General features: G+C 42.2%; 2 protein-coding genes across 2 annotated transcripts in view; both read right to left on the bottom strand.

The window, feature by feature from the left end:
- The window catches only part of VARS1 (valyl-tRNA synthetase 1), a 55,247-nt gene extending 41,131 nt beyond the window's left edge, over positions 1-14,116 (bottom strand). The window contains exons 1-8 of the mRNA XM_081317760.1: positions 14,065-14,116; positions 9,963-10,335; positions 8,602-8,745; positions 6,933-7,083; positions 6,349-6,497; positions 4,496-4,580; positions 1,745-1,845; positions 306-433 (exon numbers count right to left, since the gene is read on the bottom strand). Coding sequence (XP_081173886.1) covers positions 306-433; positions 1,745-1,845; positions 4,496-4,580; positions 6,349-6,497; positions 6,933-7,083; positions 8,602-8,745; positions 9,963-10,316 — 1,112 coding nt within the window. The 5' untranslated portion in view covers positions 10,317-10,335; positions 14,065-14,116. The remainder of the gene's footprint in view (positions 1-305; positions 434-1,744; positions 1,846-4,495; positions 4,581-6,348; positions 6,498-6,932; positions 7,084-8,601; positions 8,746-9,962; positions 10,336-14,064) is intronic.
- A 5,773-nt stretch (positions 14,117-19,889) lies between these two features.
- On the bottom strand, positions 19,890-24,376 carry LSM2 (LSM2 homolog, U6 small nuclear RNA and mRNA degradation associated). Its single transcript, XM_081317769.1, has 5 exons — positions 24,285-24,376; positions 23,224-23,291; positions 22,985-23,015; positions 22,456-22,515; positions 19,890-20,019 (listed from the first exon to the last, which is right to left on the bottom strand). Exons 1-5 carry the CDS (start codon positions 24,285-24,287, stop codon positions 19,894-19,896), a joined length of 288 nt encoding a protein of 95 aa, XP_081173895.1. The 5' UTR covers positions 24,288-24,376; the 3' UTR covers positions 19,890-19,893.
- Between the last annotated feature and the right edge of the window lie 598 nt (positions 24,377-24,974).

Raw genomic sequence — 24,974 nt, 5'->3', positions numbered from 1 at the left:
GACACAATTTTATGACTGCTTTTTTTTTGGGGGGGTGAGGAATTCTGAGTGTTGAAGTTCACAAGTCTTAACGTTGCCAAGGTTGGACAAGAGTACAAGAAAATAGAAAACAGTACAGCTACTATACTTCTTGTAACCCCCTCTATTCGTCCTTATGGATTTCACCAAAGAGAACCCTACAAGAACTGTGCTTGAAAAAAGATATATTTAGACTGAAGAGTTCCTGAAAACCTAGTAGAAGATGGAGAAGGCCCAAGATAAACCCAGCGGACTGGCTGCGCCCAGAAAGGCAAGAGAGATCTCACCATCTTGTCAGAGAGTCCTGGATGGAGTTGGTGAGGGCGTGGCCAAGATGTAGCGATCCGGTAACATTGGGTGGAGGAATACACATCATGAAGATGCCTTTGGGGCTTGGCTCGGAGACACTGTGACGCTGGGAAAGAAAGAAAGAAAAGGTTGTTTGGAGGCGAGATTTGGCTTCGCAGTCATTGATTGCAAATGGAGAATTGTCTTGACAAGAGGGAAGTCACCCTATGGGAACAGGGGCAGGCGTTAACAGAAACACGGAAAAGGACAACAGAAAAGGACCTAGTGGCCCATCGAGTCTGCCCTTGGGAGTTTTTGTTATATTTTTTAATTTTTTGCCGGATGACGGGCATGCATTTATCCCAAGCATGTGTACACTAGCACATTAAAAGTGAGCAGAACCACAAGAGATATGTGAGAATGCTGAACCCTTGCAAGATTATACTATCTGATGGGATAAGAGGCATCTTCTAGACCAGACCAGGGTTTACCGAACTGTGAGGAGAACCTCCCTTAGGAAAGTCCAGGGGAGGTGTGAAGTACTTTTAGTTGTATATTATTATAATAACTCTGTCAGACCCAGAACCAAGAATAACAGGTGGTGATTCTTCCAAGCCGTGTCCTTTATTGTTTCCCCACCAATAGGCCAAAACTTGCCTACTACCTGACTACATGTACTGAATAATGTTAGTTTGCAGTAGGTGTAAGAACTGCTACATGGTGGAACAGAGTCTTAGTACAGTGGTGGAATCCCCCACAAACACTGGAAGTGCTTACATGAGGGCCGGATAACCAGCTGTCAGGAATGGTTTAGGACAGGGGTAGGCAACCTTGGCTCTTCCTGCTGACTCAGGAATTCTGGGAGTTGAAGTCCATGAGTCATAAAAGAGCCGAGACTGCCTAACCCTGGTTTAGGAGATCGCCATAATGATCAGAACTTTGGATTAGATGGCCTCAAGAGAACCCTCCAACTCACATATTCTGTGCTGCTCAGAAACAAATAGATATTTCTAAGATCCCCATTTGGGCAATTGCTGTCGGGTGCAAAGAACCAGGGCATTACATTAAGCTGCAATTCAGAAGATTTATTACTTAAGCCTATACACAATCTGGTCAACTAAAGTTCAACACTGATTTGGCATCAGGTAAGAATTCAAGAGGGGTTGGCCTTAGACCTTTTGTGGGAACGTAAGGACTCCAGGCTAATGACTTGTTTAACTCCGCCTGCCCCCCCTCCAGCTCTGCCTGCTCCTCTCCTACAATTTCAATTGAAATTTAACATAAGAATACTGCCTACACGCAAAGCATTACGTTCTGGCTGGTGCTCATGGGAAGCTCTAATGAACCTTAGCTCATCTCTGTAATAAATGTCCAAGCCATCTGGACAAAGTAATTCATGAAGAGATCTCAGTTTACAGTAATTCCAGCCCATACTTACGCCGTACTCTGGTTTAAAGAAACCCTGGCTCTCCCACCATGAGTACCAAGCTGCTTCAACATACTGTGGGCTGTAAGAGTCAGGCATTGGACCCGTCACATCTAGAAAGCAAAAAAGGTTCTGAGCTCAAGACAGGTAGGGTGTATGCTCCCAGCGTTCATTGTGAGACACCACGAAGCATAATCCAAAACATTTGGAGAACATCAGGGACAAAAGAAGAGAAAGGGAAAGGATTTCATGCAGAAGACAGCAAAGGTTTTTGCCACAGATCTGGAGAATGGCTGTCATCTACTACAAGCCTCGTCACCCTTTTGGTCCAATAACCATGGTTGTAAAGCATTCTGAATCTGAAAAGTTTGGGACCAGCTACAGGTAGTCCTTGACTTACAATCTTTCATTTAGCGACCATTCGAAGTTACAATGGCACTGAACAATGTGACTCATGGCCATTTTTCACACTTATGACTGTTGCACCATCCTCGTGGTGATGTGACCGAAATTCGGATGCTTGGCAACTGGCTCATATTTATGATGGGTGGCAGTTGTCCCGAGGTCATGTGATCTCCTTTTGCGACCTTCTGACAAGCAAAGTCAACGGGGAAGCCAGTTTCACTTAGCAACCGTGTGACTAACTTAACAACCGCAGCTATTCACTTGACAACTGTGGCAAGAAAGGTCGTGAAATGGGGAAAAAAACCTCACTTAACTGTCTCACTTAGCAAAAGAAATTTTGGGCCCAATTGTGGTCGTAAGTTGAGGACTACCTACAGTCTGACCTTCTATGAAGTGTTTTGACCCTTCTGGAAATAGCCCAACCTTGAAATGCCCCTGATTTGAATTGAAATTAATTATTTCAAACTTATGTTTTGATTTTGGAACATTCCTGAAAGAACTGGAAAAGCAGTGGAATACATACAATAAGAAGGGACCAGTTGTTCCAAGTCCAAAACTGAGCATTTAAATTTTGTCCACCTCTACAGCAGCCTCCCTGCTCTAGAAGCGTTTTCTACTGAAGGGCAGAAGATCAATTCGTGAAATAATCGTGTAAACCTGGATTTAAACATCAGTCTTTTAATCCCCATGTCTCATTTCTTTTTACTTTTTTTTTTACACTGCCCCCCCCCTCAATATAGGTCTTCTTTGCAGCTCTGAAATCTAAACAGGCATTCTGCAACACAATGCTGTCATGTGGAATGCTTCTCTTCACTGTTCTGGCCAGTGAATACTTTCCTAGGATATTTTATATTATTTTCACTATTTCTTTTTCCTTTGGCTTAATCCAATGGTCAGTTGACCTTCCGTGTCCAGGAAAACCTTTTCTCTAAAGAACTGTTGTGTGTCTGAACACCTTAAGGTTTGGCTAGATCACAGGTCTGCAACCCGTGGCTCCGGAGCCGCATGCGGCTCTTTCAACCGTCTCCTGCGGCTCCCAGTCCTCTGCCATGTGCAGTCCCCCCCAAAAAAGTAGGACTAAAAAAGTTCAACCAATCAATTCAAATATGCAGGGTAGGTGCATATCTCGCCTTGGCTCCACTCTTCAGTAAAACCCTGTTCTGCGCATGCGTGCATGTACGCACATGCGCACACATTTTTTGCGGCTCCCAGTTTTTCCTTTTGTGAGGGAACCGGTTCCGAGTGGCTCTTTCACTGTTTCAGGTTGCTGACCCCTGGGCTAGATGTAGCAATGCAGACTACCATTCTGACTACAGATAATCCTTCACTTATGACTGTAATGGAATCCGGTATTTCCATCATAAATTATGAGAGTCGTAAGTCGAGGAACCCATGTGATCAACCCAATTTCACGATCTTTTTTTTAAGTGATCCTAAAATGAATGTGAGCCATCGTAAAGTTGAGTCCATTCGTTCTTATGGCCGTTTTTTGCTGGAAACGAGCCAAAAAGGCTGGAAACTGGCAAAAAAGAACACCCCGTTATAAATCACAATTACGTGATTGTGGAACTGTAAAAGTGAGATGGTTGCCAAGCAACTGACATGCGGTCATGTGACCATAAAGGGAGGGGGTGCTGCCATCGGAACTCTGGCACCGGGTCATTCAGGTTCCTTTTGGAGAGTCCCATCATAACTTGAAATGATCACTAAGGGAACGGTCCTTAAATGAGGACTACCTATACAACACAATCAACTTTTGGAAGATGAAAGTCACATTGAAGGAGAATATTTGTGGCTCAGGGTTGAAATGCTCTCTGAGCTCTGGTGCTCTCTGAGCTTGCTTGTTTTTTTGTAGCCGTTTCGTTACCCTAACTCAGGTGTAGGCAACCTTGACTCTTTTATGACTCGTGGACTTCAACTCCCAGAATTCCTCAGCCAGCATGGCTCAGCTTGGAAACCTCTCCCTTTCCCCTCAGCATGGCTGGCTCAGGAATTCTGGGAGTTGAAGTCCACGAGTCATAAAAGAGCCAAGGTTGCCTACCCCTGGCCTAACTAGATCTTCAGTGCTAGTAAGGAGTGCGGTTTGCTGTTCGTTTATATTCAGGCCAGGCACCAGAATATAAACACACAGCAAACCGAACTCCTTACTAGCACTGATGATGTTACCTAGTTAGGGTAATGAAACGTCTGCAAGAAAACAAGAAAGCTCAGAAGGTCACATTTTTACCAAGTGGAATTTGTTCAGCTCTTAACTATTTTGACCATACAGTTCCAAGACAGGTCATTTGATAGGTTCAGAGACGTTTCCCGCAAAGAGTGAAGGGCAAACTCTCTAATCCCTTATCTGCAATCACTCACCTTTTTTCTCCCCTGGTTTGGTGGGGACATCATAGGTGATGATCCCAAGATCCTTCTTGTCTTTCTTTTCAGCTTTTGGCTTCTTCTGTAAAGAATCAGGATGTTGCATCACATTAAAGCAAAAAGAGACAAAAGAAAATTGGGCTCAGCAAAAAAAAAACAGATGGAGAAGAACACCAGTTAAGCTACAATTTCTCTAACAGAATTTGATCCACGAGAATGAGAATTTATTGCAAAAGAAATACCCAGACAGAGAGAACGGCAGTAGAGAAAAAAATTCAGACCCGGGTCGATAGAGATGCTCTGAACCAGCCAGACAGCCTCGTCTCACCAAAAAACCTCCTGAGCAACTGCCCGCTGAACTTTTATTCACCTCCCTCTTCTGAATACCAACATTACAAAAACTCCATCAATCTCATACAAAATAGGATACATAGTGATAATTGGATACATAGTGAGAACTACTCAGGTGCCTATGAGATCATTACAAAAACAAGATACTAAAAGATATATGTGAAAGTTTTATCATACCGTTTCCCAAACCTCCCACATGCCAGCCTGTGTGAACCAGGAGAGTATGCTCATCACTGCAGCTCACGTGAAGGCCAATAAGGGGGTTTGGGAAAGCTGAAGGCTGAGAGGCCAAATTCTTGGGAGGCCAAATTCTGGCCGTTCCCACACCGGCAGGCAGCACTGAAAGATCAAACAATATTCTGGTGTGAGGTTTTTTCCCCCAGGCACATTATCTTAAGAAAATTATTTATCTGATACAATATACACTTCTTTTTCTTAAAGGTCATTTGGGAAAAATATTCTTCAAATTCCATGTTATTATTCAGCTGCATTATTTCTCTAGGGGAGGGAAATACAATCTGCAACCTCTAAAATCCTGCTAAAATGACCTGAAAGTTAAATATTAAATAATGGTACTCTTTGACTTACGACCACAATTGAGCCAAGAATTTATGTGTTAAGTGAGACATTCGTTAAGTGAGTTTTGCCCATATTAGTAACTTTCTTGCCACAATTGTTAAGTGAATCACTGCAGTTGTTAAGTTAGTAAAAAGTTACTAACTAACTTGTGGTCATAAGTCAAGGACTATCTGTACTGTCCCAATCCTTGGGAAAAAACAATTTCTTAGGAATTGTTGGCTAAGGAATTCTGGGACTTGAAGTCCACAAGTCTTAAAAGGGCCAGGTCTGAAGACCCCTGATCTAGCACAACCTTTTTCTATCTTGGCAGCTTAAAGATGTGTGGACTTCAACTCCCAGAATTCCCCAGCCAGTTAAAATCCACACAACTGCAAACTGCCAAGGTGGACGAATGCTAATTTAGCAAGTGGAGCAGAATGTCTCCCCAGCATTGCAGCTTTGCTGGGAAGACAATGACAAGAGCCTTGGTGGAGCAGTGGGCTAATGCCTCCTTAAGTAACACCAGCTGCCTGCAATTAGTGCAGGTTCACGTCCCACCAGGCTCAAGGTTGACTCAGCCTTCCATCCTTCCGAGGTAGGTAAAATGAGGACCCAGATTGTTGGGGGCAATTAAGCTGACTCTGTAATAATGCCGCTTGGGGTGTGTGTGAAAGCCCTAATAAGCAGGCATATACATAGAATGAAGGCTACTGCTAAGCTTGTAAGCCGCCCTGAGTCTTCGGAGAAGGGCGGGATATAAATGTAATAAAAATAAATAAATAAAATAAAATAAAAAATTTCAAGCTCAAAAGCACATGCTACACACACACACACACACACACACACACACACACACACACACACACAAGCTAAAGTGGTTGAGTCACACTTTTTTGCGGGTGCAGGCCTATTTGACTCTGTTCTCCTTCCACAACGCCTACCTCTCCCTGTTGCTGCTGACTCTTTTCCTTCTTCTGAAGAAACTTCTCCATTTTTTCTTTCTTTTTGGCCTCCTTCTTCAGCTGCGACGCGCTTTTCGGAGGGGGCGCCTCTATCTGCTTCTTCTCCAGCATCTCAGCTTCAGAGGAAACTGATTGGAAGTGGGGGAAAAAATAAATGAAAAATACAAATGGATGAACTTACGAGCTTTCCTCCGTTCAGTCGTTCTAAGGCAGGCAACATGGCAAAAGTCCGCTGTGCACGCAAACCTGGTTGTCTTCATCAAGGTGCTGCTGTATAGGGTTCCCTGCCTGAGCAGGGGGTTGGACTGGAAGACTTCCAAGGTCGCTTCCAAATGTTACTATTGTGATTCTTCACACAGTATGAAGACAGTGGGAGCTGAGTCCACACATCATCCAAGCTTGGGTACAACGATTTGAAAAATACAAGCCGTTCTCATTTAGCGTCCATAATTGGGACCGGCAATTCGGTCGTTAGGTGAAACTGTTGTTGTTCACATAAGCTGGACTGTGACTCTGCCAACTAATGAGGATTTGAAAAGAGGTCAACCAGACGCAAGGCTTACCTTTAAAGTCCAGTTCTAAAACGCCTCCTCCTGGGGCCTCTTCACACAACCTCACCGGGCCCAAGACAGCCTGGAATTCTGGTTGGTTGATACACGTCAGGAACCATCGAGTAAGGTTGATAAAATAAGTGCGAAGGGTTTGGTTGAGGACCTAGAAGAGGCATCCAAGAGAAGGAAGTTATTAATCTATATTATTTATTCCACTGATGAGCTGTCATAATTATCCATGGGACTCTACGCAATATACAGGTAGTCCGGTTCATTAATGACTATTCAAAAGCTGAAGGGGAATATGGATTCTACAAATTTGGAATTAACAGAATCAATGATGAATTGGATTTTCTCAAGGAGATTGACGGTGATAGACTTAGTATATCTAACTGGAATAGACTTAGTATATCTATCTGGAAAACGATTTGGACTAAACGTTTTTAGGAAAATGGATCGACAAAGGAGGTTTATGATTTTGGGGAACAAGACACAATTGTGGGAAAAGTTTTCAACCAAAATTATTATTAATAATCATATCAGGGTATTCAATCCCGGATGGATAATTGTGGTGATTTATGGTAGAAAGCTACTACAGACTTTCTAAGAGTTAGATACAATAATAAAATGTTAAGAGAGAGCTTCAAAGTTTAACTTTGCTGTTGTGGTTCACCTGTTAACTATTTTATCTTCATAATAATAATAATAAAGTTGGAAGGGACCTTGGAGGTCATCTACTCCAACCCCTGCTCAGGCAGGAAACCCTATACCATTTCAGACAAATGGCTGTCCAGTCTCTTCTTAAAAACTTCCAGTGTTGGAGCATTCACCACTTCTGGAGGCAGGTTGTTCCACTGGTTAATTGTTCTAACTGTCAGGAAGTTTCTCCTTAGTTCTAGGTTGCTTCTCTCCTTGACTAGTTTCCATCTGTTGCTTCTTGTCTTGCCTTCAGGTATAGATAATAGATAGATGACAGGTCAAATTGGTTACAAATAGAAGTTTATAAATTTGAGGCCTGCTTCACTGACATATTTATCAGTATCCAACTAAGGGGGATAATATATGTAATATATTATGTAGGAACCATGGTGGCACAGTGGTTAGAATGCAGTATTGCAGGCAAACTCTGCTCACTGCCAGGAGTTTTGTGGTTTTGTCCTTTGTCTTTTTCAACACATACGTTTTTTCTTTTCTAATCTTTTGTCTTCAAAACATTCAGCCTTCATCCTGCAGATAGACAAAGGCTAGAATGATGCATGTTTTGTCTCTCTTTGATTTGTTTTTGTAAAACTTCCCCTTTTTTTTAGTCTGTATTTTAACTTTCCGAATAAAAAAGAATTATTCAAAAGAAGAAGAAGAAATGAAAGGATTGAGAAGAACTAGTCTAAGGAAACCACGCTGCAAGGACAGAAAGATATGGTGTTGGCATAAACTAAATTCTGTTAAAAGGTGGAAAGTGAAAAAGTTGCCCACTATTGTTTAAATGACCTTACTGCAGATGTTGATTTTTCTCCCCTTCGTGGAAAGAAAAGGTCAATTTACATAAGGGTACAAAATGACCTGCCAAAATACCAAAAAGAAGAGAGAGAGAGAGAGAGAGAGAGAGAGAGAGAGAGAGAGAGAGAGAGAGAGAGAGAGAGAGAGAGAGAGAGAGAGAGAACAATGACACAGGAAAACTCACATATTTATACGGCAACAAGAGAGAACAAGCAGCGGTCACATCGGCCAAGGTCATGGCTTCCCCCACCAGGTACGTCCGAAGCTTCAGGTGACCGTCCAGCACCCCAAGGAGATGCTGCAGTTCTGCTACAGCACGATCCAGCCCCTGAGTAGGAGAGGAGAGTAAGGCATGATCTGCAAGTGGCTTCTAAGTGATCCCCAAAGGATTAAAAATACATTATGATCTAGGGCAGGGGTAGGCAACCTTGGCTCTTTTATGACTCGTGGACTTCAACTCCCAGAATTCCTGAGCCGTGCTGGCTCAGGAATTCTGGGAGTTGAAGTCCACGAGTCATGAAAGAGCCAAGGTTGCCTACCCCTGATTTTAAAACCACATCTGAATCAAATGCCTAGGTCAATTCGGAACAATAATGACTCTTGGGCAAGGATGGGCAACTAAATTTCCCAAGGGGCCACATGAAAAACTGGGACTTTTGTGGGGGGGACCACCACCCCATCACCACTTCCGCTGCTGCTGAAGGCCAGACAGCAATAGCTAAAGGGCTGGATGTGGCCCACGGGCTGTAAAACGCGCAAATCTGTTCTGGGGCGTATTTATTGAGGACATTAATTCCTTAGTTATACAGTTATGATACTGTTCCCAGCCTTTTATTCTTGATAAATCTAGCTAAAGAGAACTTTGGGAAAAACCTGCTTATTTTCTTCAAATACTAGATAAATGCCAAAGGGTCTAACAATATTTTTAGCAACCTGGATTTTAATTCCTCTTTTTCCTTTGGATCGATGTCTTGGTCCCTCTGTGGATGAAGGACTTCCTAACTCACAACAATTAAGCTTAGCCTAGCGATTTCCAGATGATCAGGACTAAAGCATTTCCTATCTGCCAGACTAATAGCTATACAGGCTGAAAATGTAGATATGGTAGGGGAAACCTGGGAAGTAGATATTCTGTAAATTATAGGCAGCCAAAAAATTATTCCCATGGTCACATGAACACAGTTTCTACACTTGACAACTGGCATGTATTTAAGATGGCTGCCGTGTCCCAGGGTCACAGAAATTTTTGCGACTTTCCGACAAGCAAAGTTTATAGGGGAGCCAGATTCACTTAAAAACCACGTTATTAACTTTACAGCTGCAGCGATTTACTTAGCAACTGTAGCAAGAAAGGTCGTAAAACGGGGCAAAATTTCTCTTAACAATTCTCTTTTAACCATGGAAATTTTGGGCTCAACTGTGGCTTTAAGTCAAGGACCACCCTGTAACACATTTCCTTAAAAGGCACAAGCTTTCATGCTACCGACACCTTCTGATTTGGGCCTATCAAACCCAGCCCAGGCACCCTCACCTCAGCACCCTCACCTGTTTATTCTCCTTGGAAACCCTCAGCGCAGAGAAAGCGACAGCGCAGGCGGCGGGAGCGATTTCCATGTCAGCGTAGCTGATCCACTGCCGCACCAAGGCTCTTGTTTCGGGAGTCTGCCCTCTCATAACATCTGGAGACAGCAGGTAAGAAACAGCTGCAGGCCCAGATACATAAACCCCCGCTCTGGTTTCCAGAGCTGGGAGTTTGGGCAGAGAGAAAAAACGATTCTTGAATTCGGCATTGGGAGGAAGTTCAACCACCGTGAGCTCCTGCCGGCCATAACGGGCTGCGACCAACACACGGGCGTTCTGGAAATTGTCAGGATGGGGGCAGATGTAGAGGGTGGGCATGATGAGAGGACAGAGAGACCTGGAAATCAAGAACAAGAAGGGAGATGAAGACAAATGGCCTGCTCACGTCCTGCACCTCTATAACCATGATTCAGTAATAAACTTTGAAGAATTGGGAAAGAAATGGCATTTCTGGCTGCCTTGAGGCCAGATGGGCGGCAAATAAAAGGGAGGGGAGGGAGGGAGGGAGGGAGGGAAAAGAAAGAAAGAAGGAAGGAAGGAAGGAAGGAAGGAGAAGGTGAGGGAGGAAAGGAGGGGAAAAGAAAGAAAGAAAGAAAGAAAGAAAGAAAGAAAGAAAGAAAGAAAGAAAGAAAGAAAGAAAGAAAGAAAGAAAGAAAGAAAGAAAGAAAGGAGGGAGAGGGAGGGAAAGAGAAAGAAAGAAAGAAAGAAAGAAAGAAAGAAAGAAAGAAAGAAAGAAAGAAAGGAAGAAGGAAGGAAGGAAGGAAGAAAGGAAGGGGAGGAGGAAGGAAGGAGAGGGAGGGAGGGAAGGAGGGAAAAAGAAAGAAAGAAAGAATGAAGGAAGGAAGGAAGGAAGGAGAAGGTGAAGGAGGGGAAAAGAAAGAAAGAAAGAAAGAAAGAAAGAAAGGGAGGGAGGGGGGAGGAGGGAGGAGGGAGGAAGGAGAAGGAGGGAGGGAAGGAGGGAGGGAGGGAAGGAGGGAAAAAGAAAGAAGGAAATAAAGGAAGAAAGGAAGATAGAAAGAAAGAAAAGAAAAGAAAAGAAAAGAAAGAGGAAGGAGAGGGAGGGAAGGAGGGAAGGAGGGAGAGAAAAAGGAAGGAGAGGGAGGGAGAGAGGTCAACTATCCTGCAGTATAGAGTGTTCTGGAGTGGAGCGACCTACAACTATATTCTCAACCATGGCAACTTCAAGAGATGCAGACTTCAACTCCCAGAATTCCCCCCAGCCAGCCACGGCATCTCTTAAAGTTTCCAAAATTGAGAAATACTGTTCTGTCCCATATTTCTGCACCTTACGCTAGGAATGTCATCAGAAGGAAGACCAAAAAAGAAAAAATAAGAAAAAAAAGAAATGTTAAGAGTTAAAGTCCATCTAGCTTAAAGTTGCCAGGCTTGGGAAACCCCAATCCAACGGGGTCCCCCTCTGCTCTAGCTGGCAGATGCTTCTAATCAAAGGATGAGAAAGTGGAAGAGACAACTGAAGCTCAGCTGCTCATTCATACGCATAACAGGTTCTACCAGTGACACTGAACTATGGTGCAGAACTCCCAGCTGAATTAACGAGATTCCTTTGGAACAAAGAGGGCCTCTAAAAGCTGCCCTGAAACACTTAAAAACTCAGAATGAGAAATACAAAGGTAAAAACTGTATTATTTGCACTTAATGACAGGTAGTCCTCAACTTACGACCACAACGGGTACCAGAATTTCTGTGGCTAAGCAGGGCAACTGTTAAGTGAGTCGCACCTGATTTTAAAACCTTTTTTTGCCATGGTTGTTAAATGAATCCCTGCAGCGAATCCGACTTTTCCTATTAACTTCGCTTTTCAAAAGCTGGCCGGGAAGGTCGTAAATGGCGATCAGATGACCCCGGGACACTGCAGCCATCGTAAATACATTCTAGTTGCCAAATTTTGGTCATGTGACCATGGGAAGGTTGTAAGTGCGGGGACCAGTGGGTTGCAACTTCAAATGGTCGCTAAATGAATGGTTAAGCTGAGAACTACCTGTAATTCCATTTAAATTATATTTAAGTTTAAGCTCGGGTAAATTAAATGTAGCATTTATTTTTATCCAGCTCAATTTTGGAAGTACACCATGTGATGTAAAGGCCAAATACAATCCTTGGCAAAAAAAGGGGGGGGAGGGGGTAAATTGAATCAAAACAAACAGTACTGCAAATCTGTCATATATATAATTTTCACCTCACACAGCATCTAGCCATTTATCTACTCCATCTATGTCAGGGGTGTCAAACTGCCAGCCCACGGGCCGGACGCGTCACAAGGAAACTGCTCCCACCCCATTGCTGGCAATGGGGAAAAAGCTCACGCAACATCACAAGTTTGACATGTCTGATCTATATTATAGATTAACAACAGCCCAGCCCCTTAAAAAAAAAGAACCAATTTTCTTTCAGTTTGCAATAGTTTCCTTGCACAAATATCTGAGAATTGTTTTGCTCAAGGCAGAAAACAGAACAAATGGTTTTTTTATAAGATAGTAAATCAAATGCCACCCTCAAACTAACCTGTTAGTGACAGACGTCTAAACACAGGATTCACTTACTAATATAATGGAGCAACGACAGCTAAAGAATTTCCTAGTTTTAGAATGTGCTTGACTCATTATGAACCTTGCTAGTTCTACATCATTCTTTTAGAAGATGTAATCTACTGCAAACTTTCAATGTTTCATCAGCTTCTTTTTGGATGGTTACAGCTATCACCGACCCAGATCAGGTCAGATATTTCTGATTTATTTCCTTCCATACAGACACATACATTCAAAGCCCTGTACAATTTATTTGGCTTTAATTAATGTAAACCTCCCTCAGAACGTCTTGCCAGTTGTTCACTGGATTCATATCTCCTTTCTTTTTTAATAGAAGCTCAAGGTTGCATACATAAGATGTCTCATCCAAAGCACCCTATTCTCCAAAGCACCAAAAGGCAAGACAAGAAACAATGGATGGAAACTAATCAGGGAGAGAAGCAACCTGGAATTAAGGAGAAACATCCTAACATCGAGAAGATTTAACCAGTGGAACTGCCTGCTGTCAGAAATTGTGGATGCTCCATCACTGGAGGCCTTTAAAAAGAGACTGGACAGCCTCCTGTATGGAATGCTATAGGGTCTCCTTCTGGAGCAGGGGGTTGGACTAGAAGACCTTCAAGGTCCCTCCCAACTCTGTTATTGTTATTCTATCCTTTTTTTTGCAGCATCAACTCTGTAGGGTTGGCCTGAGAGAGAAAGATGGCTCCACGGGACAGCTAGTAAATGGGTCTTGGCTTATGCAACGCTTACAAACACTGCCACTTCTTTTAAAGTACTGTACCACAATATCTGCTATTATTCCATCAGATTTACAACAATGACATCTTGAAAGTCTGCATGTTGGAAATGCCTTACTTTCTTTCCTTATAAAGAAACCCAATAGTGTATATCAGTGTTTATCAGACTCGACAACTTGAGATGTGTGGACAGCAGGCTGGCTGGGGAATTCTGGGAGCTGAATCTTAAAATTGCCAAGTTTGAAAAAGTATCGGTGTGAATAAAATTAGTGTATATGCAAAGGCATTAAATTCTGGGCAACTAGTCCTTTTTAAAGGTGCCTCTAGGCGAGATGGGGCATATGAGCTTACTAAAGAAATAAATAAATTCACCTCCCAGTAGGAAACCCCCCCCAAATCCAAGAACAGGAGTTCTGTCGTGGGGGGGTGGAAACCACAGAAGAAGCAACCTGTAAAAAACCTGGAACTTTTGGGGTGCAACTAAGGGCGGGGAATGGGATGCCCCAAATCTAAGATGGGGGGGGCAGATCTTCCAACAAGCAGCAGATCACATATTGGCATACTTTAAATTCTTCAAGCTGAACCCTAAACGAAAAGGAGACATTCGGAAATGCTCCTCTTGCTCCCCAATAAATCATCTTGGTGCACTCCCAGTTTGAAGACCGCTGTTTTTTGGGGGACCGGAAAAGCTACATCCCATAAGCACAAAAGCTTTCTGGAAAAAGGAAAAAAATTAAGGGGGTTTGGAGGCTGACCCGAGACTCCAGTGTCCCGCCCTACCTGCCACTCCAGCCGGCTGTAGACACCGCCGCTGCTTTTCCCCACGTGCTACTTTCACATTCCCGAAGGACCCCCTCCGACAGGCGTCCGCGGCAGAGCCTGCTCCGAACCGGTAAATCCGTAGGAATCCAGTACACAAGTAAGCCCAAGCCAAACCATCAAATCAAAGTATCTTCGTTAAAAAGATAATTTTGGAAAGTCTTAACTTCTCTAAATATCTGCTAACCTTTGATTTTAAAAAAAAATCGATGCAAATAAGATTTTAAGAAGTAAACAAAAAAGATTCGCAAGAGATTTCAAGATTTGGATCGTGGCAAGTACTAAAGATATTTTTTAAAAAAAAAATCGGATTTTTTAAAAAATACTTATGTACATTCTACCCAAATAATGGCAACTGTGTGAATGCACCGGCAGGATCACAACCAGTTATCCAGGCAGTTTGTTCATTCTGTTTCCAACTACATGACAGGTACTTGCCAAAGACGGCGAACAGGAGAATGTTTGGGGGTGGGGTGGGGTGTAAAGTTCTTCCAAAGCAAATTTAATTTATGCACGAAATCTGATAGATCTACGAATGAATTAGGATTATACCCGACATACTACACAATTTGTTTCTGCGCCTGCACCACGGCAACGAGCTACGTTTAACACAGGCACTTGATTAGCCAATCCTCAAAAAGGGTCTTCTTAACCTAAGTCGATCAACCCTGTCGAATGATCATAGAGCGCATCAAAAGCAGCTTCGACATCGATAGAACGTCTCACATTTAACTTCCGGTAAACCGGGAAACTCGTCAAAGCTTCCGGCGAGTTTACGTGGGCGTGGCTTTGTTTCGCGCGAGCTCCATTCAGATTTAAGTTAAAGTATGGAATTAATTGTGATTGCAATGGACAACTCCCCAGTTGTGGGTCCGTACATTGGGTACCAGGCTAAGGCATTGCTACAACTGCCTGCAGCTAAGCTTTGGCGACCGAGTTGAACCCGAATTGATAGCTATGACCGAGGACATTCCCTGCAAAGGAAACAGCCGAGTTCCCCCTCGTGGTGGGAAAAAAGTATTGCACCTCTTGGGTTGAGGATGGTGCAAAGGAAGCTGATGGTGTCGAGAACTACAATTACTATCATTCGCGGAGCTAGTGCTCCATAATTGTGTTGTGTTTCATTCTCAGCTGAAACTTCCAGACGTGATGAAGCGCAGCTCCTAGTTGTGCTCCAGAGCATCAGGTGGACTGGTGTAGACTTGACTGGTGATATCTAGACTGGCAGTATTGCAAAATTTTGGCCCTTTTCAAAAAACATAAATGTTGACAAAATGAAGAGGAATAAACTAATTGGGAAAATCCAACACTGGAGTTGGAAATAAAAATATTCATGGTAAGAGAGAATCCTTTGTAATGCTGCAGTGCCTTGTCTATATTATTGTGCAGTGGAGGAAATTTCTCATGGAGAACTATCAAATTTGATTCTAGGAAATGAGAAATCCTGAAAGTAAGGGAAAAAACATACAGGTTTTGGGGGAAAACTGAAGGCTTGATTATTGAAGAGCTGGGCAGTGATCAATAATCTTTTTACCCCGTTTTTTTTGGTATACAATTCAAGGCAGTGAGCATACCTAATCATACCTCTTATTTTTCCCATAATGGCAATCCAGTAAGGAGAGTTGGGCTGAGAGTGACTGGCCCCAAATCACCCCAGCTGGCTTGAATGGCTAAGAGAGGCCTACAATTCACTCTCCTAGTTTCTAGTTAGCAAGTGGCCTACGCTAAACTGGCCCTCAGAACTCCTTGAGGTAGCAGGAATCTTCAAGAGTGCAAGAAGGAAATGTTTTCACCCAGGTTAAGTGACATTAAGCTGTGCAGATTTCAAGTCCCAGAATCCCCCCAGCTAGCCATGGGTGGCTGGGAGTGGAAGTCTAAACGGCTTAACATTGCAGAGGTTGACACACTACTTTAATCAGTGATCATCTCCTCCAACACAAGAGGAGATATACAGTACAGGAAGTATTTGAACTCTATAAAATGCACAGCCATTTGTACAAAATTAAAACCCAGAATCTGTTCTGGCTGCAGAGATCACTTCGGGTGTCGATTATGCATCTTTGTGCAGAAACAAAACTCTTACCAGGTAGAGTTGACAGAATGTGGAGAAACCAATGAAAAGTTGGCCCTCTCTGTGCATGCATAAACTACAAGACAATATGTTCTGAGTGGGGAAAAGATTTCCATCAGTGATGAACTTAAATTACCCAGAAAGGATCCACGCAACCAAATTTGACTTAACTGTTCAGAAAGGGCTTTATACAGCAATCTGCTCATTCCCAAGACATCCTGATGGGAGACCATAGAATTGCTCCGAGTGTTGAAATAGCACCACCCACAGCTCACTCATTTAAGACCGCTTGCAGAGAGAAAGAAATAATAAAGACAGTACACCAATTTTAGCTTGCCCCTTCCTGTGCTTTTATTAGTAAGCCACTCATATTTAGACTGAGTTTTAAAAATATTTCTTTTCCACTGTTCGGTCAAAAGATCCTCAAGGCCTCTTGTGGCTCTTGCAAAAATCAACTTTTGCTGCTATCTGCAAAGAAACAAGGGTGTATGCCAGCTTCCCCTGAGAGGTTATTTGTATTAAAGATGTTTTAATTCAAATTCTTATACAATTATCTTAAGGCTCTAAAGCAGGGGTAGGCAACCTTGCCTCTTTTATGACTCGTGGACTTCAACTCCCAGAATTCCTGAGCCAGCATGGCTCAGCTTGGAAACCTCTCCCTTTCTCTTCAGCATGGCTGGCTCAGGAATTCTGGGAGTTGAAGTCCATGAGTCATAAAAGAGCCAAGGCTGCCTACCCCTGCTCTAAAGACTACTTTGACAATCCAACCCCAGTAGGAAACTGCTCACTTATTTATTTGCAGGGGTTACAGGGAGAGAGCTTTTAACTCAGTGTTGACTTCTGGTGGTTGCCTGAACAAGTCCCTGAAGATTTGGGGGCAAGATTTCAGAAGTGGTTTGCCTTGGCTTCTTCCTTTCTAGAGCTAAGAGATTGGCCCAAGGTCACATAACTGGCTTTGTCTCAGGCAGGACTAGAAGTTGCGGTCTCCTGAACCAAGACCTTAACGGCTACACCAAACTGGCTCTCATAAAGCTGTGTTGTCTTTCCTTGTCCCCTATCAACAAGGATTCTGCCAAACACCTTCCCAAGCACTTGTCAAACTAATTACTGTGTGGTGACTGCATTCACTCGTTACCTTTTCCTTTGTAAAGAAAATTCTTCCTAAAACCAGCAACAATTTGGTCTTCATGCCCACATGAAAGAAATTGTTGTTTGCATTTGCAAGCCACACCTGTTTTAACATTTCTGAAGTCATACCCTCCAGTTTTCAGAATTCTCACATTTGTGACCTGAAGATTTTTTTTTCCCCTTAGGACAATTGTTTTAATCCCATTTCTTTGATGTATCGCTATTATTCCCATACGTACCAACATCAAAATATTGTTATGATTGTTAAGTTGCCCAGATTTACCTTGAGGTAAGATGGGCAGCCTATAAATTTTATCAATAAATATACATACTCCTTCTAGCATCCCTTTATTTCATTTTCATCCCAAATTATTTCACCACTTATTTTTAACTCCATCCACTCAGCTAAAAGCTCCTGGTTTAGACGTTTTATTTCCTACAGGACGGTTTGTTTCCTACAAAACTGCAAAAAAAAATGCTTTTTTGAATCATAACCATTTCTTACTCTCAAACTATATTCTTTGCAGCTCCCGTGTGTGTGTGTGTGTCCAAAATTATACATCTAGGTTGCCCACCATGAGTTTGGTCTGTCAAGGTTTTCAGACAACAAAGACTTTGTTTTCAGCCTCAGTCACACCCATGTCTTATATAACACTCCTTGCTAATGTTAATATTAAAAAATAAGGTATGACATAATATGGCCATGTGTCATAAAAGCAACAAAGCTAATGTTACTGAAATATGCCCATTCCACTATATTTAAGCCAGGAGCTCTACTGAAGAGAATACAGATAGTTCTCAACTTATAACCATTCAGTGACCATTTGAAGTTACAACAGCACTGAAAAAAGTGACATGACCACTTTTCATGATCATTGCAGCATCCCCATGTCATGTGATCAAAATTCGGAAGCTTGGTATCAGCCATATATTTATGATGGTTGTAGTGTCCAGGGGGCATGTGATCCCCTTTTGCAATCTTCTGACAAGCAAAGTCAGTGGGGAAGCCAGATTCCTTTAACTGCAGTGATTCCACTAAACTGTCAGAATCCATTTATATCACATTCATAAATGTATGTTTAAAACATTATTTCCCCCCCCCCTGGATTCTGCCATCTCCTGAGGAAGGAGGAGCGGATGTAGATTCAGCCTGCCTTAGGTTATTTCAAAGACCAAGGGAAACCTTTTGAACTGGGGGAACAAAGGGGAGGGTTAGGGAAGAAGGCATCTGGCCTGTGTCCCCATTTGAATCTGTAAAGGAAGAAGGCAATAACCGTAAAGATCCGAAGTTCCCTTTTTCCCATGAAAGGGATGACATGAAGTAAATGATGGGGGGCTGACCAAATGGGGTTGAGGGAAGGGGGGGTTGAACCAGGAACTCTTTATAAAGTTTCAATCTGTAAAACAATGCCAGGTCCTGTCTTGTATTTCCACAACCAAACGTCCTAGTAAAAATTCCTTTTGGACTAGAACTGACTCCAAGAGTTTTTGTTTTCCTAAACTCACTTGTCTTGCTTAGCGATGGAAATTTGCGGCCCAATTGTGGTTTTAAGTCAAGGACTTCCTGTACTTTAAAAGCCAAGGTGCTGTTGCCCACCCAAGCAGGTACGTTTATATGTTGTTTTTTAAAATATATAACATGGTAACCCGTAACCAATTCCATCTTTCAAATCATACTTTTAATTGTCCACTTTCTGTTTAACAAATCATTATGCTTTCAAAAAGTCTTCCTTAAAAAAAGGACATATCCCATAAAATCTAAGAATAACAAGAAATATAAGGACAACAAAACCAGTGAAATGTTAAAAAAAACTCAAACGGCAGGACTCAACCTGCAACAGAGAAAACACACCTGCCATTTTATATTACAATGAAAAAAGCTTGGGTTGACACTGAATGGTATTATAGTGTATGGATTACATAAATAAACTTGACACCCTCCGTACATCAGAAGCTTGCAGGTCATTCCTAGGCCTGCTGAAATTCCAAGGAAAGCATTTTTTTTTCAAATCCTATAAATAGGGAATACATCAACATGAAAAAAAAAATCCCACCAGCATTAACTGTGCTGCATCAGACAGAAGGAAATTAGAAAGGGCTGGCAATACACAAAGAAAACCACTTTGTTTAGGCCACTTTGTAGGGCAAACAAGTTACAGAAATAATTTTCATAGTCGAGTATCAATCCTCAACCAAAACTGAACTTCCCTGCTACTCAACAGTACTCTTCACTGTTGAGCAAGGAAGAGGACCAATAATGGAAGGATTTTATTATTGGGTCTAAACAGGAAAGGGATGATCTAAGATTTCTTCTTCAATTTAGTGCTCGCCGAGCTTCATCACCAGCAGTCCTAGGAGATGGAGATTGGTGGGAATATATTTAACCATTTTGGATGCTGCATTTAAAAGGGGCAAAGGAACAAGCACAAACATTAGCAAGTGGAAGCGTCATCTGTATCCAAGGAAAATACTGTGGGCGGCTAACTTTGCTGGTACTTCCCAGAGAAAGAGATAATGTGACCTTCCACCATTCTGCAGCTCTACTTCAGGGAAGATCAAGTCACACAGAGAGAATTAAAAAAAAAAATCCATCACTGCTTTTGTTGGAGAGCTTCCTTGCGTGCAGCATCTTGCAAGAGTTGAGTGTCCACCTCATCGGCTGGAAGTTGGACGTAGCGGACAACAGAGCCACGGATGAAGCAATTCTTGACTGACAACTGGAGAGAAACAGAGAAGAGCATTGGAGGGCTGTGCAAGGATCGGTGTGTGTGTGTTTGCGTGTGTCTTAAACTCAAGCTATTCAGGCAGCCAGGTATAATTCAGCTAAAACAAGAATTATTTTAGCCCTGTGACATTTTGGAATGCTGCTGGCTTCCTATGCCTTGGTGGAGCAGTGGGTCCGGATTACCTACGGCAACACCTGCGGCCGGCGTCAACTTCCCTCCATCCAGTGCGCTCCCACAGAGAGGGCCTCCTCAGGGTGCCGCCGATCAAAGAATGCCGATTGGTGACCCCCAGGGGGAGAGCGTTCTCTGTGGGCGCGCCAGACCTTTGGAACCGCTTACTGGTTGAGCTCCGGATGGCCCCCGACCTTCGCTCCTTCCGGCGCGATCTCAAAACTTTCTTCTTCGAACAAGCTGGCCTGGTCTGACGGGATGGGGTTGGGTTTTTATAAATAGTTTTAATTTTAACATGTATTAATTTTATGGGCATAATGGTTTAATGGCTTTTTAATTTTTGTATTCTATTTTTTATTGTGTATTGCCCTGTTCACCGCCCTGAGTCCTTCGGGAGAAGGGCGGTATACAAATTAAATTATTATTATTATTATTAATGCCTCCTTAAGTAACCCCAGCTGCCTGCAATTAGTGCAGGTTCGCATCCCACCAGGCTCAAGGTTGACTCAGCCTTCCAAGGTAGGTAAAATGAGGACCCAGATTGTTGGGGGCAATTAAGCTGACTTTGTAATAATGCCGCTTGGGGGCCCCCGAAAGCCCTAATAAGCAGGCATATACATAGAATGAAGGCTATTGCTAAGCACATTGATTTGTGCTTCTTAGATTGTAAGCCGCCCTGAGTCTTCGGAGAAGGGCGGGATATAAATGGGATTAAAAAAATTATTTATCTAGTCTTGTCAGCCACTGTTAAGCAAACCGTTAAAATACAGGTAATCCTCGACTTAACACTTCATTTAGTGACCGTTCAAAGTCACAACAGCACTGAAAAAATGCGACTTATGACCCTTTTACACACTTACAACCATCGCAGCATTCCCCATGGTCACATCAAAATTCGGATGCTTGGCAAGTGGTTCATACTTATGACGGCTGCAGTGTCCTTGGGGTCATGTGATCCCCTTCTGCGACCTCCTAAGAAGCAAAGTCCACGGGGCAACCAGATTCACTTAACAACCATGTTGGTAATTTAACAACTGCAATGATTCACTTAACAACCGTGGCAAGAAGTCATAAAATGGGGTGAACTCACTTAACAGGTATTTTACTTAGCAACATAAATTTGGGGCTCAATTGTGGTTGTAAACTCGAGGACTACCTGTACACCATTTTTAAAAAAAAATAAGAATCACATCTCCAGGGCTCAGGGCTCAGGTTAGATGTTGGGGTGATCTTATTGCTCTGCTGAGTGCAGGTAGTCCTCGACTTACAGCAACAACTGAGACCCAAATTTCTGTTGCTAAGCGGGACATTTGTTAAGTGAGGTTCCCCCCTATTTTACAACCTTTCTTGCCCCAGTTAAGTGAATCATTGCCATTGTTATGTTAGTAACAGGGTTGTTAAGTGAATCTGGCTTCCTCATTGACTTTGCTTGTCAGAAGGTCGCAAAAGGGGATCACATGAACCCTGGGATAATGCAACTGTCATAAATATGAGCCAAGCATCACAATTTTGATCATGTGATCATGGGGATGTTACAAGCGTCATGTGAAAAACGGTCATAAGTCACTTTTTTCAGTGCCGTTGCAACTTCAGTCACTAAAGGAATGGTTGTAAGACAAGGACTGCTTATAATTATTGAGCTTGTTCTTGCTGGGCATTTTTTTTATGTTACATTGAATGTTTTTGCATTGTTCATAACGTGCTGCTAGTCACACCAAGGACCACATTTGTAAGATGGGTGTTATGTAAATTGACTAAATTTAAAAAAATCAATAGATAAAAGCTGGGCCAGCTAATAAAATGGGATTATTCCATTTCAGTAAGGTACCTCAACTTTGCTCCCTCCCCAATAGTCATGCAATGGCCATGGATGGGGTTTTTATGCTGCCCTTTTAATTTTACACTCAAAATTGCTGATTATAAAGTTTAAAAAAAACAGGATAGTTAAAATAGATCATGAAAAGCTACAGTTAAAAATATATTCAAAAGTAATATATGATATAATGCAGGGTCTTCAAAGTTGGCCCTTTTATGACTTGTGGACTTCAAGTCCCAGAATTCCTCAGCCAGGCACGCTGGCTGAGGAATTCTGGGACTTGAAGTCCACAAGTCATAAAAGGGCCAACTTTGAAGACCCCTGAATATAATGCCTTCTCGGTGAAAGTGAAAAGCTAATAAACAGCATTTATACTTTTGAAACTCTGCCATTTATCCATATTTTTCAGGTCCTGCCACGGCCATTACATGAGCACTTACCATATGAGGATATTTTTCTGGGTCTGTCACGCTAATGTCTGTGAGCTTAATATTCAGGTACTGTGGAATCAGGGGAAAAAGAAAAGACAGTTCAGTAAACGAGCAAAATATTTTGTATATCCTGAGATTTATCTCCAAGTTATTCGAGGCTGCCTACCCAAAATCATCACTAGTTTCTTTTCACCTCAGCGAAAGACAATCTCGGAGATTTTCCACAGCCAAATTGTTTGTGGCATTGTCCACAAAGTTATTACTTTTGAGAGGTGCAAAAGTAGAGGTCATTGCCACTGATTTCTTTTTAATATGAGTGGGGATAAAATAAATTTGTTTGCTGCCCTGAACTACTGCAAAGACAGAATACAAAATGAAATACACTGAAGGATGACTATATGTATAGCAGAGGTGTAGAAATATTTCAGATATAGGAACACCAACGTAGTTCTTCAAACAACACAGACCCACTTAGATAGAATGAAAAAAAACATTCTTTAGAAGGGTTGCAAAAAAAAGGGTTAGAAATATTTCATACCTGATCTACAGAGTGTAAGGTCCCACATATGCTACAAAAAAACAAAGGAAACACAATTCAGAGTTAAGGTGACAAAGGTTTTTTTAAAAGCGCAACAGAATCTTGTGAATTAAACAAAAAGGAAATGAAAGCTAAAATGAATGGGTTTATTAAGGAGAAAGCAGCTAAAAACTGGAAGGCTAGTGTCACAAAGAAACCAGCATTCATTTGCAGCCAAACAGCTGTGAATAAAAACATACCTCAAGTCATTCTTTAATTCGACCACTACGTCCTTCCCTACTAGGGATTTGAAGAAGGAATAGAAGAGCTGAGGATAAGGAAAACAAATTAACATAAAGCAAGCTTTAAGAAGAATTTCACAATCCAGTGCAAAGCATATCTACAGACATGCCTATTGTTTATTACACACAAAAAATAGTGTAGTCTCACACTACTCTAAAGCCCAATAAATACTACAACAGTGTTGAGCAGAAACTACATGTGTTCAAACATGTGCAAATCCTTATTAAAATAAATTACACATTCATAGTTAGCAAACATTGTTATGCATTTCAGCAGCTACAGTATTCTCAAGTTCAGGAACTTTAAGATATGTTGATTTCAACTCCCAGAATTCCCATGCTGGTTGGGCAATTCTGGGACTTGAAGGCCACAGATCTTAAAAGTTGAAAAAGAATGCCAAATGGAATACCATGTCTATGGAGATTCTTAATCATCCAGGTCATGATTGTCCCAAAGATACTTTTTCCAAAAACCAACTGGATTTGGGGGTTTTCTTTGGGGGAAAAAATGGCGTATCAGTTTCTGTAGCAGAAAGACTCCACTTCTCTCTGCACCCAGTAAGCAATTCCCAAGTGACTAGTTTCCTGGTTTGTCTCAGTGAGCAACAGGATTAGATTCTTTTTAACTTTTTAATGCATGCCCTACATATGTACACCCACGTGTTACATATGCATGCTGTATATACAATCTATCCTTCTTAAAAAGCAGGTCCTTTTTAAATTCAATAAACACGTTTTTACGGCCTCGGGGGAAAAAACCATTGGCGATTTGAGCACTTGCAGATACTTTGTATACGTCCTCATTTAGGATTTGGCGCGACGAGTCTCTGTTTGTTATGATCCCAGCTAACAACGCCCAACACAAGTTTACCGGGCTGCAAAATCGGATTCACACGCGATTTCTAAGTGCAAAGACTGACTCACCCAGGCATCTCCAAAATAAATGATTAAAATCCCCCGTCCCACCCCACCCCGACAGAGCCAAGCTATCACCCCACGCAGAACCACGCTGCGCTCACCATATTTGTCGCTGCGCGTAGCAGAAGCAAAAACCCCGCGTGGATCAACTCGCAGAACTAGGGTCTGGGAAGGAAAAAAAAATAAAAAGAACTTCCCGGGCTGCGCATGCGTGGTGCAAACGTATGTCTTACGGAAGGTACAAGGGCGACAGCAATAGGGACTTCAGGAGCACCCGGAAGCGAACCGGAAACAGGAAACTGTTCTTAGAGGAGCCGGCACCATGAATTTGTGTTTGTTTGTGTGTGTTTGTGTTGCTTTTCAAAAGCTGTCGGATTTGTTGTGCTGCTGTACAGCGCTGCTGTAACGGTTTGTCAGCCTTTTTCTTTCTTTATTTTCTTGCTCCAGTGTCAAGTCTTCAGGCAGCCAAGACATTGCATTGAAAGATTAAGTAGAGCCTGAGTCGTTATTGAACTCAAGGGTAATCAATTATTGTGGTTTATTTATTTATTTATTTATTTATTTATTTATTTATTTATTTATTTATTTATTTTAATTCCATTTATATCCCGCCCTTCTCCGAAGACTCAGGGACTGGATTTGGCATTTTTATTAAACATCATCATGCAAATTAACAATTAAATGGAGCCCCCCATTTCCAATCAGGTGAGAGAGACAGCCAGAAAACATAAGGGCTGGTTAGTTCAACATGTGAAAACATCATTTCTTGAAAAAAACTGCAATCCTGAGAA

This window comes from Vipera berus (assembly GCF_964194415.1).
Source record: "Vipera berus genome assembly, chromosome: 2".
Lineage (NCBI taxonomy): Eukaryota > Metazoa > Chordata > Lepidosauria > Squamata > Viperidae > Vipera > Vipera berus.
Note: the sequence above shows the minus strand (reverse complement) of the source record. Positions and strands in the feature narration are given on the sequence as shown.